This window comes from Battus philenor, unplaced genomic scaffold, assembly GCF_028537555.1.
Source record: "Battus philenor isolate CCGP_79_NKW_IND1 unplaced genomic scaffold, ilBatPhil1.0.hap1 SCAF_14, whole genome shotgun sequence".
Classification (NCBI taxonomy): Eukaryota; Metazoa; Arthropoda; class Insecta; order Lepidoptera; family Papilionidae; genus Battus; species Battus philenor.
The window spans coordinates 7,045,139-7,058,294 of record NW_027181676.1 but is presented as its reverse complement, the minus strand read 5'-3'; the positions used below and the strand labels follow the sequence as shown (position 1 = coordinate 7,058,294).

The 13,156-nt window shown below is 30.0% G+C and overlaps 1 protein-coding gene across 1 annotated transcript; it reads left to right on the top strand.

Annotated features, from left to right (window-relative positions):
* The first annotated feature begins 415 nt into the window (after nucleotides 1–415).
* Nucleotides 416–12,970, top strand: kar (monocarboxylate transporter 10-like protein kar). Its single transcript, XM_068777856.1, has 3 exons — nucleotides 416–982; nucleotides 7,295–8,407; nucleotides 9,588–12,970. The coding sequence occupies exons 1-3, from the start codon at nucleotides 718–720 to the stop codon at nucleotides 9,644–9,646; spliced, it is 1,437 nt and encodes a 478-aa protein (XP_068633957.1). The 5' UTR covers nucleotides 416–717; the 3' UTR covers nucleotides 9,647–12,970.
* Nucleotides 12,971–13,156: the final 186 nt, after the last annotated feature.

Here is a 13,156-nt window from a genome sequence, read left to right as displayed (position 1 = left end):
TTGATTTTTGCTTACATTTATTTGATTTAATATCCTTTATTGTACACGCTAGGATAAATTTAAGTAGTTCAACTTTTAACTGGGTTTTAATTCAACTTAGTAATAATTTTAATAAATAAGGATGTCTTTTATCTTAATCATAACGTTAATATTAATTTTTATTTTAAGGTAAAACTTAATTCAAATTTTCTCCCTAAGGAGATTCAATAAAAAAAATTTACCAACAATAGCGTTGATTCAATTTCTTATACTTTTGTTGGACCACAAATAGATATAGATTTTTTTTTAAAAAAATAATCAGATTTTTTTAAATCAGTAACTTGATGTTATCTTGTGATATGTATACATAATCTACACGATGATCTTTTTTACTTCTTTCAATACCACTTGGGATGATATTCTAGTGGCTCTATCATATTGTTTTGAAGTTTAACGCTTGTAGTGCGTAGTTTAAAATAGTTCACATGCACGTAATATTAGTACAGTTCTGCGTCGGCTCACGTTAGTTTAGGTTGTGTACGTAACGTTGAAATCTCGGAAACAATATTAATTAAAACGTGTCTAATTTTATAAATAAAACTGTGAAATAGCATTTTAAACCGAATGCAGTTTATTAAAAAAGAATATAAGGTTTTTAATGCAAAAAATGCAACTATTTTCTTCGTGATTTTAGCGAAGAAAACATTAATCAAATATTTTAGAATATCTTAATTGATAATGGAGAGAGAACCTAAAGAAAACACTGATTTGTTAAGTAACAATAAAGTTAAGAATAATATTTTAAATATTGAACCAGCTACCAGTTGCGATGAAGTTTTGCAGGGACCCCCTGATGGTGGTTTTAGAGCCTATTTGATAGTACTTGGATCATTTTTGACCAATGGCCTATTGTTTGGTGTTATAAATTCTTATAGCGTGATTTACACAGTACTACAAAAGCGCTTAGAGAATGAAAATGTGCCCAATTCAGAAAGTAAAGCATGTAAGTAGTTATCATTTGTTTTATAATTATTCATATTGTTTTTATATATAAATGTATATATACAATCACTTGAAAAAATATTCCCAACAGTATGTACACAGCAGCAGTGAATTATACTATAAAGCGAGATATATTTGCTTAATATATAAAATAAAAACTGAATGTAGTATTATATCATGCCCCATAAAAGTAATATTTATGTCTAAGTATATCATATTATTTATATCATATAAAATAAGTATCTATTGGCACATACACAACTTTATTTTTCCTTTAAAATTTCATATTATATTTCAGTCTATTGACCAAAAAACCCTGACCTAAACTATGAGTTCACACTTTTATTATATTTATTATTATGTAAGGTTTAGAAGCAGTTTTTAATTCCTTCAATGTACTATTTTTAAGGTAAGCTGTTGAGATAATTATCTCTCATACAATATGATCGCTATATAAGTATACTAAAAGTGTAAAATTCTTAAAGGTTTAAATATTTTAGTACATGAGGTAATTTAAGTGTTTTTTGTCTTTAATTTTTATTAAAAATACCTTGGTTTAATGATAAGGTGATTTTGTCAACACGGTTAACAAAACCAACATAATCTATAAAATTTTCTGTATGATCAACATTTACCTTCTTTTAAAAGACGAGAGGCCAAACTTTTGTACAATTACCTGCATACAAACCCTAAATTTATATTAGATCAGAGATCTTCACTCTTCTTCAATATACTGTATTCAGAATAGTTAATAGGATTCAAGTTTAAGGTATTTTATTTTAGAAACAATGTGATGATGCATTTTATTATTTTTTCATTGTAGTAAGATGTGAGTCAAAGTAATATTTGTTTATTATTTAACAGACTTAATTGAAAAGCTTGTACATTTTTTTAATAATTTCTCAATTATTTAGCTCATTTTTGATTGATTAATATGATTATTTCCTCATAAAAATGTGTCTTAAATCTGCGAGTATATTATCATAATTGTCTAATGTAGCTTGTAGGTACTATCATAGCAACTTTTGTAGTTTACAGTGTTATTAGCCTTATGAGATACATTGGAGTCTAAAAATAAATAATAAAATGCCGCACATGACCTGGTAATTTAACCCTGTAACACATTTAAAAAAAAACAATTCAATCAATGTAAACAACACAATTAATTACAGTGATGCTGACAATCCATTCTCATTATATATCTCATTTAACACTTTATCAGGTAATAAATAATTTTAAATATTGTGTCTGCATATTAGGTTATCATAAGTAGGGAAAAGTGTAAAACTAAAATGTGACTCAGACACACAGTGTTTTGTTATGAAAGATAATGTTATGTGCCTATGTAACTGATATGTTAAGATAAAAGTTAATTTCATGTTTAGATTTTTTGCAGGTTAATATAGTATAAAAAAATTACTAATTTTTTTTTGTAAATATCTGTCTTTTCAATTGACGTGGGTAGCAAAATTATTGGATTACTAAAAGAAAATAGAAACTAACTTAGTTCTGCTCTGATATTGTTGTTTTATAATTCCTCTTTATAAACTTATATTATCACTTTGTTCACGTCATTTTATGATGTTATCGACGGATGTATATAATGATTAACATAACTATTGGTGATGTTTAAAAGTAACCTTATTGAACCTTTATGTAGCACATTTACAATAGTTGATTCCTTCGAATATGCCATGACACGTTCGGCATCTAATCTTTTTATTTTTTGTCGTTTAACACGTGGTTGCATAAAATATTGTCATGTCACATATAATATATAACGTAGTATTTTCAAACCGTAAATGATTTTAATTTTGTAATCCACATCGTGTAAAATTTTCGTGTGCACGTGGCACTGAATGTAATTCGATTTAACGTTTGACGAATTATCTGTGCGTTTCGTAAATTTTAAAAGAAAATCGTTAGGCTACGCGTGTTCTGCAAAATCGCTGGTAGTATGGTACAGTTAGTTGACTGCTTTACATGGCTGATATTACAATGTATCTTCAAACATTGTTAAATTTTATTTAATAAGAGGCATTGTTGATTTATGGTCGGCTCTTCTCAACGGATTAACATTCCGAGCCGGTGGTAGCTTGCTACTTATAATATTAAAACAATTGAAGGTTCACAAGTGAATGTAAATGCTTATGAATAAAGTAATTTTTAATTTAATTTGGCCACAAAAGGCTAAATTAATAACTTTTTTATTCTAGTTCCACTGGAAAACATTGGAATAAGGCAATCAATTAAAAATCATTAAAAATAGTTACCGTACTATGATTGATGGCGATGTTCGTGCCTAATCACAAATAACTGACGAGTAATTCGACATATTAGTAAATTCGTGCGTTTTCATTCGTTTTCATGTAAACATTTAAAAAATCTGATGTAATAATTGGTAATGTATCATAAGTTTTCTTGGTTTCATGTCGTTTACACGAATTAAATGTCTCTTATCATATCTACTAATTTTAGATGATAAATTTTAAATGATTTATTAGCAATAACATGTAATACCTGAACTAGTTTTTAATATCAGATCTGGTGTAACCAGTTCAAGAAGTTACCAGTTATGTAAAACGTATTAAGTAGAATTTAGAAATATAATGAAACAAGATTTTTTTTAGATCTGCAAAAAATGTATCCTGTAATTAAGCTTTTAAATTTTTGTTATCTGGTCTGGTTCTCGAGAGGAGCCACGAGCCTGTAGATGCGGCGTGGGTTTGCCCCCATTTGGGTAGACTGTAGACATAGTTAAAGTTGCTGGAAAGCGCTAGATGTGGGCAGTGCAGTAGTGGTCTTCGTGATGATTCTTCGTGTTTTCTAGACTAAGGAATCTAGCAGATCTATTGACGAAGTTATATGTTAATCAAAGCAGTAAACGGCTAAATTTATCATTTCATGGAAATCTAAGTTCAATCATCCCTAAAGAAGCTGGAGCCAAAAAAAAATAAAAAAAAATGATGACTAAAATAGCGCATCGAGTTCGTGACGGTTTTGCTTGTAGTGATTGTAATGCATTATGAGTTCTTGCTTCAGGATAGAACAGACAAAAACATGACTTCCAAGTTATGCTCGATTTGCGCAAAGTAATCTTAGAATAGACGATTTTGTTATGGTCGTCGGAAAACTCTGGATGCAGGCTGCTTCTAATAGGTCTATTTAAAAATCTATGGAGGTGGCCTATGTCCAGCAGATGTTCTAGGACTAAAATGATTAATGTAAGTAAATTGTGGGAAAACAAGAATTGGCTTTTGCATCATGATAACGTCTCTACTAATGCGTCGTCGATTGTGCGCAAATTTTGCGAAAAACAACCCTTAAGATACACTATTAACCTCAGATGTGGTCAACTATGACTTTCTTCTACCCACCATTAAAAAGGCTCATTAAAAGACGACGTTACGTTACGATTGAGAAGGAACAGCGTCCAAGGAAGAGCTGGATAAGATTACAAAAAATATTTATAAAGTAGTTCATGGATTGGAAAAAACGTCACAAGTGTGTAATATCTGATAAGGATTACTTTGAAAAGGATGAAAAAGGTGTTTTTGAATATGTAAATGATTTTTGAAAAAAGAGAATTTTCAGTACTTTTTGAACAGATCTTGTATAATATTATTTTATATTAATAGTTGTGCACCGCCATGTATGGTATTATGTAATGCGTTATTTATACTTAGCATAATTATCTATCTACCACCACTGTTTAGTTCAGAGTTCCCTAAACTTTTTTGTAGACCCCTTGCCATGTTTTTTCGTGTTGGTTAGACCCCCTACTTACATGATATTGTTTTCATGTAAATTTCTAACTGTATTGAAGTTTAGTGTTAAAAACTTAAAGTAAAAACACATGTTAATTTATTAATTGAATTTAAATTAAAACTACTCAAAATAAAATTTTGTATTTGTTATGTAAAATATTCGTAACATTAAATAAACATAAAATAAGCTATAAATAAAATAACATAAGCAATAAGTCAATATTTTTAGTGAGAAGGATGAACCTGCTTTAATAATAAATTATCAACACGGCGTCAATTTTGAAAGGGTTAATCTTAAATCTCCTCGGCTAATGATGTCCAGTCTGTTTCTTTTTTTCGTTAGGAGATTGGTAACAGCACTGAACCCCCTTTTCCACTAGGTATGACGATGGAAAATAGAAGGAAATTAAAAATTTCCTCGCTATATTCCATAATACGGGATAAGTAACGGGTATGTTGTTTTGATATTATAAGATAGTATGATGTAAGTAAATAGGTACTATCAGTGTATGTGTTGAGATCCACTATCGTGAACCCCCATTTTCATTTCATGGACCCCCAATTTTTTATTCGCCGACGTAGACCCCTTGCAGGTTGTCATAGACCCCTAGCAGTTGATATAGACCACTTTGGGAATCACTGGTTTAGTTCTTGGGAGGGCCAAAATAAACTTATTTTTCTATACGTATTTTTATTTTGCACAACCTTGCTTGCTTTTCGGAGCTAGTACCCACAGATTCTTATTATCTTAAAGCTATAGGCTCGTGGTACGTACCATGTTATGGAAAGCAACGTACATAATCTATATTTATTTTAAATTCCTTTAAAAGCTGTCTAGGAAATAGTTTTGTTTTTTTTTGTCGCATATATATATATATATATATATATATATATATATATATATATATATATATATATGCGACAAAAAATTTACATTTTACTTATATACATATATATATATGTATATAAGTAAAATGTTTCTATGGTTCGGTTTTGACTATTTAAATTCTATTTATATATTAATTCTGTAGGTACTTACATGTACTTGTGAATCGGCAGTTATTGCAACTTTACCCTATAGGCTACTACTTAACAGCTGCTTTTCATTAATAAAATTTAACAAAGTTTGTTGTATACATTATAAGCCCTGCAAATAAGTCCACAAACATTTTAATGCTATAATAAGGTACATTTAATAATATGCTCTTAATTTTATATTCAAAACTAAGAAAAGGATGGTTCACGATATCTTGTGGAATTTTGAATTTAAAGTTACTTAGTAAACTACTTCTTTTTTCTTTTTAGTTAAGGCAAAGACCTCATATCAATGAGGTTTTGGGATTGTACACATTGGAAATAGATTATAATTGAACTTGATTGTATATTATAAATAACTGTATCAATAGCGAATATATAAGACATTACGAGTCATTGCATCTAGTGGACTAATCTATAAATAAATCGTGTAGGCTTAGTGTTATTCGATCTTCTGGCGCCGGACATCGTCGCGCCCGTCCACGCTGTGATAGTTGGAGACGAAGGCCGTCTGATTGCATCAATATACTTTTGTAGACGCAAAATAATTGCGACTATTTGTCGCATTAACATACGCTGTTATAGTTGCCGTACGGATCTAATTGTCTCTAATAGATAATGAAAAAATCAATACCGTTTGTGACGGATTGTAATAAAGAACGTACATTCGTTTAAAAATTTATTTTAATGCTAAAGTCGGAAATTACAAATTCGGCATTGATCACTTTAAAATTATTTTGGGCAGAAATTTATTTCAATAATATGTAGATCGGGTGCTAGTGCTCATAATGACTTAGTGAATTGAAATATCTAATTTTATCTGATACATCGATAATTAAACCTGATTTTGCGTGTCGCTGTAATAGGCGCTTTTATCTTAGCATGTAAAGTATCAATCGAAAGCTTATGTTAAAGGCGGTTTTAAAGTGTATACCCACCCATGTAAGCGGTTTTTATGTTTCAACTGGAGGAAAACAATAATGTAATTATTAATTATATGGTTTGATATTTTTTGTTATTGCGTCTGCATTGTTTGTACATAATGCATATAAATAATAGGAATATTTATTGTTTACATAAATTGTAACAATAGAGCAATCTTTTTTAAATGTGAAATAGTATAGGGAAATAATAGGTAAATATATAAATACAATATAGATAAAGGATCAAGTTTAATGAATCAAGACGAACATGTCGTCTAAGTGAAGTGACCCGATTAGATTGAGGCATTGTCCACCACTTAGCTTTGGAGTGCTTCAAATTTCATTTTTTAATCTTTTTAAACAGGTATTTATATATCGCCGTTGCAGTATATTTTCATTATTTTTTATTTTCTGACTAGGTATTTCTAACTTATGTATTTACGTAAAGTATTCGAATAGTTTTATTTTTAATATGTGCGTAGGTTATTTGTGCACTTGTCATTTAATATTATTTATGCAATTAAACAATGTGCGTGAATAAAAAAGTTATGAAGAATAATAATACTTTGATGTTAAAATTTGTTTTAGCGTTGGTGGGCGCTCTGACGATGGGTACAACGTTTTTCCTGTCACCATTATCAGGACTCCTAACCGGATTTCTGGGTTTGCGGTCGACGGCACTTCTCGGCGGCAGCATTGCTACAGCAGGCTTACTTATGTCGTCATTCGTTGTGAACCATGTCGACGTGCTTTACTTTACGTACGGAATAATGTACGGTTTAGGTGCATCACTGGCCTACACACCATCACTGGCGATTCTGGGTCATTATTTCAAAAAATACTTAGGACTTGTCAACGGTATTGTCACTATAGGAAGTTCTGTGTTCACTGTAGTCATGCCCCCGTTGTTGGAACATATCATTGTTAATTATGGGTTGCAATGGATGTTTCGTGTTTTAGCCGCATTTACAGTAGGAATCGTACTTTGTGGTTTATTGTTTAAACCAACTCCTCTGATGATTATACAAAAGCCTTCCCATAAACACGATAATATTAAATCTCTTTTAAAAACAATTGTCAGCGTACAAATATGGAAAAATAAGAAATATAGATTATGGGCTCTATCTATGCCAGTCGCTCTTTTCGGTTACTTTGTACCGTATGTTCACATTAAGAAATTTATAGAAAAGAATTTTTCAAATGTCAACGACAACCTTCCATTGCAGTGTATTGCAATAACTTCTGGAATAGGACGGTTAACCTTTGGCTATCTCGCTGATAAACGCGGTATGAATAGAATTCTTCTGCAGCAAATTTCATTCTACGTCATTGGTTCGCTCACGATTTTCTTACCGTTCGTGGCATCTTTTAACTTGTTGGTTGCCATTTCACTAGGTATGGGTTTATTTGATGGTGCATTTATTGCACTTATCGGTCCAATAGCGTTTGAACTCTGCGGAGCGACTCACGCAGCACAAGCGATAGGTTGTATGTTAGGTCTAGCTGCGCCTCCCTTGTCCCTTGGTCCTCCCATTGCTGGCTACATATATAGTATATATAAATCATATAAAATACCATTCATCCTTGCCGGTATCTCGCCATTGATTGGTGCGACGGTGATGTTTAGCATTCATTACCAAAAAGTAGATCCAAAGCAAGTCGACAAAACGAATGGTCACACTTTACCATCCAAGGATTCTGGTAGGTTCACTTAATATTAATAATTTTTTAACTCATTATAATTATAATAGTATTTTTAAAAGTATCATTGACGCGTGCAGACATTTATATGTAAAATTTTTTATAATTATTAAAATCTTTCGTTAGAATAGACTTCCTTCAGTAACATTGTACTAAGTTTTGTCGCTTTTCTGAATGTATTAAAATGACGTTTTCCATATCACTAATAACGCATGTAAGATTCATAATTGTAGTACATCAATGTGTTTTAGTACTGTAAATGTAATTGGAATATTTATATAAATAAAAATGTTCAAAGTAATAAATAAATAATAGTTCTTAATATATTTTGGAGAAAACCTTTTCACAAGTAACAAGCAAACCGCCAAAAGATTTAATAGAGTAGCGTTGCGCACAATTAGTTTTATTATACTTTGAGCAGTAAAACGTCCACTGCTAGGCAAAAGCCTCTAAAGATTTACAATACCGGTCCAATTCGTATGCCAGGGGACAGTAGCAATATGTTACAGATAAGTTTTGGCCTGTGAGTGAGGGTCCTGTTATGGAAACACTTCTACCTTAAATCAGCGGAATAAACGACGACGACGTGTGAAAAAACATGCTTGTCAATTTTAATTCATTACGAAATGGTAACCGTGACTCTTTTCACATGAAATTTTTAATCTTATTTTACAAAACCCTACGCCTGATTTCCTTTATGAAATACAATCTCATAATGCGTGATGTGGGTATTTACTTGCGTCACGGTAGTTCATTTAATTAGTATTGGTCTGTCGCATTATAAGAAAAGTTGTATAAATAACTTGAAAATAAACATAGAAACGAGTATTTTAACCTGGAATTAGGTTCTGTAACAATTTTAACACATAAATTTTGAGGCCACAATAGTTACCGGATTACATACAGGATGACGGGTAATAGGTGAAAAAGGTGCTGTGTTAGAAAGATTTAAGAAAAAACGTTACAGCATTAACACCTATTACAAATCACTCTTAAATATATTATAGAAATTTATTTTTTCTATTCAAATACGAGTGGTGTATAACTTTTGATAGTACTAAGTCTGCAGAAACAGTAAAGTATATACAGTACAGTATATACAGTATTTTATAATATATATTTCGTTCTACTTGGTTAAGAATAAACCTATTAATATACATATTTTTTCTTTACCTTTCAGAACACACTACATCATTCCCGAGTTCCAATGGAAGCATTAATCAGCAAACGGCCTTGTAAGGTCTCCAATTAAAGTAAAAGGCACTTGAATAAATAAATAATCTTTTTTATTAGCTTAATTAAACGACGACAAGTATGCCATTTTATATTTACCGCTTGTTGTTATTTAAAGTTGTTAATTTTAGTGTAACGGTTTTTATGTTTTAAATTACGCGTGGTACTGCCTATATTTACATTATATTAATGCATTTTATTTGTTTTCGTTTGTGACATAAATCTGTTGTCACACGTAAGTTACCGCAACAAGTTCCTAACTTAAGTTAAATATGTATAGATAACAAATATAATATTTCTATAATCATGGTGCAAATGAAAGAGTATATCAAATCGCCAATGTAGTATGACAACAGAATCTCGTAAGAAATATTTACATACTATTTTTGTATAATTGTTCATATATTTGAATTTTAGTGCTGTCGAAAAATCAGATTTTTATTAATATTGTTTTAATAGTAAACAAGCGGACAAATACGCTCACAATTTCATTACTTTGTTTTACTCTATATACTGTAGATAGAGAAAAACGTATCATTTTAATTGACGTTTATAAAGTTTTCTACACCTCGGGCTCAATTTTGTTGTTATGACGTTTCGTTAACAGACAATTCTTCCTATGAGATTATATAAGAAAAGAAATTATTTTATTAATATACGCAAAAAGTTAAAAGTGTTATTAGTAAATGTACTAAAAGTTTATGTATTTTATGGTAGTAAATTATATTGACATAATTTTTAAGAATCAATAGACAATAAATTTATTTTTATATATGCAATATTAATTGCACATGACGTAATCAGTTGTTGTTTAAAATGAATGCAAATGTTAAAAATTCCGTATGTGTGTTTACCTAAAGCTATTTCTTAGCTAAGTTACGGAGACAGTTTCAATGAGTTATTAATAGATTAATTAACAAAGGGCATTTTGAAGTCTAATTTCCCCCAAGTAGGTAGTTTTTTTCGCTCTTTCATTAAAACTTTTTATATACAAAATGTTTTCCATAAAAGCCATTTATTTTGACTGACTGTACACGTACAAGTCAACTTTAGATAAATATGTATTTGAACATTTAATTTCTGGAAAGTGTATGGCAAACGTTTTTGTTACAAAAATTTTGTTTTGTACGTAGAGTTATAAATAAAAATAAACATTAACGTTATCACTTAGCTATGTTCACTATGTATAATTGTTAGTTTCTCTAAATTATATTGCATAATTAAACTATATTATCGTCAACGATATAAAGTGCATATCAAAATTCGAGTTAACCTTTATCATTAATATGCAACATAATACTATGTCAATTATCTATACATTGTATTTTTTTATCTGGCTGTACGAGGTCTTTTATGTTTGCATACGTCATCGAAGTGATTCGATATATGAACTCCGTAATTATTAGAGATATAGTCAATTTTTTTCGTCAAAAAGCAGCTGTGATACAGACGACGGCAAAAATTAAAGAGATTGATATCCAAAAGGATCAAATATGAGATAGTCGATATTTCGAATAATCGAGATACTTTTTTAAAAAAAGTTATAAGTAGTTTTGAAATGTTATAAGTATACTGGTTTATAGTATTGTACAATTTTATTGAACTCAACCTCAACCTACCTTGCAGGTGGAATTTCATTAAATCCTTCTTAGCTGAACTCTACTCGGCTAAAAGGAATATTCCTACTATTTCAGGTCTCTAAGCCTTATTATTCCAGAGATTTTGTGATTATTAGATATATAGGTAGACACACACAGGTAGACATACATAATGCTATATATGTATGTATGTAGCATCCAACTCACTTATGAAATATATGTCTGATTTTTCCAACTGTGTATTTAATAAACCTTGAAGTATATTGTAATCTGTAATTGAATTAAAATTATCTACAATGAAGGATGTCTTTACATTTCCTTGGAAATTAAGGGTAATTGTTAACTTTATATTAAAATTTTTAGGTAAGTTAGGTGATTATATTCCCTTAAACACAGAGGTTTGCAGACCCTTACTTTAGTATAACATAATAGCTTTTTTTGTTTTTTTTTTTTATTTCTTACTATATAATTAAATATGGATGAAAACAATGCAAAATTTTGATTGTATTGATAATTATGGCTTGTTCATTCTTCTGTTACTGTTCCTTATTTAATATTAATTATTTATAAATGAAAACATATTTTCAAGTTACAGAGAGTATGCACAAGCATTTTTTGTTTTTAGTTCCTTTTAAATAAGTGTAATTTGTTTTTTTTTTTAAATTCATAATTTCTTTTAAGCAAGTGATGTTTAAATTATTTATTTTTGAGACAATTTATGTATAAAATAAATTGTACCATTTAATGCTAGAAAGTTTATATTTTAAAACTAATGCTCATTAGTTATTGGGGTATTTTTAACAGATGAGTTAATAAAATATTATTTTATGCCCTTTCGTATTTTACTTAAATGGCTTTTTAAGCCTTTTCTCCTTTCCTATTAAAAATCGAAATCGATACTATTTTTTGCCTGCATCGTCGTTCTTCAGAACATGTAAAAACGAATTCAGTGGGCCCTTTACTACCGAGGTAGAACTGATTTTTTCTTACATTTTTGGTACAAACAACCTTGTTCGATGTATCGTATAATAAAAGACTACTTCAAACTGTATTATTAGCAGTCAAGCGTGCTGGTTCTATTCTGTATTCTAAGACCTTAGTCTAAAGATGTTCAATCACGGATAAAAAATAATATCAACAAATACTATAGCAAATCCTTTTCGGTCTGGTGTAATATAATCATAGAGATATTTTCCAATGAGATAATGATTCAAAACGTAATTCAAAGTTATGCAGGGATTCAGAACGAAAGGAAAGGTTCTTAAAATGTAACATACGGGGGGCATATGAACCTAGATGTCAACCTATTGAGCTTTTGTAGAGCTTGAAAGAAATGTGCTCAGTTGTTATATCTATTCGTAAAAAGACATGTGGACGGCTTTATGAGAAAACTAGAATAACATTTTCAAAGAAACAATCGTTAAAGTGACTACTCAATACTAGTGATAAAAGTAAAAAAATGCAATAGAGACACCATTGTTCGTAGAGAAAGTAGACAGAAAAAGTTCACTTAGACGATTCTCTACCTTGGTCAAGTCAAATCAATATATGGACTTTCTCTTTCTCTTGTCCTGAGCAAAGCAGAGGTTAGGATAATAGAAAAAACCTCAAAGACTCACAATACTTTCGAAAGCGACCAAGAGTTATTTTGTTGAGAAAAAATAGTAATGTGAGCGGTATTTTAAATGTAAATATTTAATTTTTCTAGAAGTTTTTGATTTCTTCTTGATGAATGTGTATGTGTAAATAAATATTTTAATTTAATTACAACTATTTTGAGTTTCATTTCTTTTGCCTCCTTCGACGTAGATATTTCAATATTTTGGCCGGCAGTGACAATTTTTTTTTATTGTACATGATAAAATTTAAACAAAAATTTTCGGAGCGTATCTGTAACGTTAAAAGAACCTGTCTAACT

Coding starts and splice junctions, on each gene's coding strand:
- kar (XM_068777856.1), top strand. CDS start 718: ATGGAGAGAGAACCTAAAGAAAACACTGATTTGTTAAGTAACAATAAA. Junction 983..7,294: donor CAATTCAGAAAGTAAAGCAT/GTAAGTAGTTAT, acceptor AATTTGTTTTAG/CGTTGGTGGGCGCTCTGACG. Junction 8,408..9,587: donor TTTACCATCCAAGGATTCTG/GTAGGTTCACTT, acceptor TTTACCTTTCAG/AACACACTACATCATTCCCG.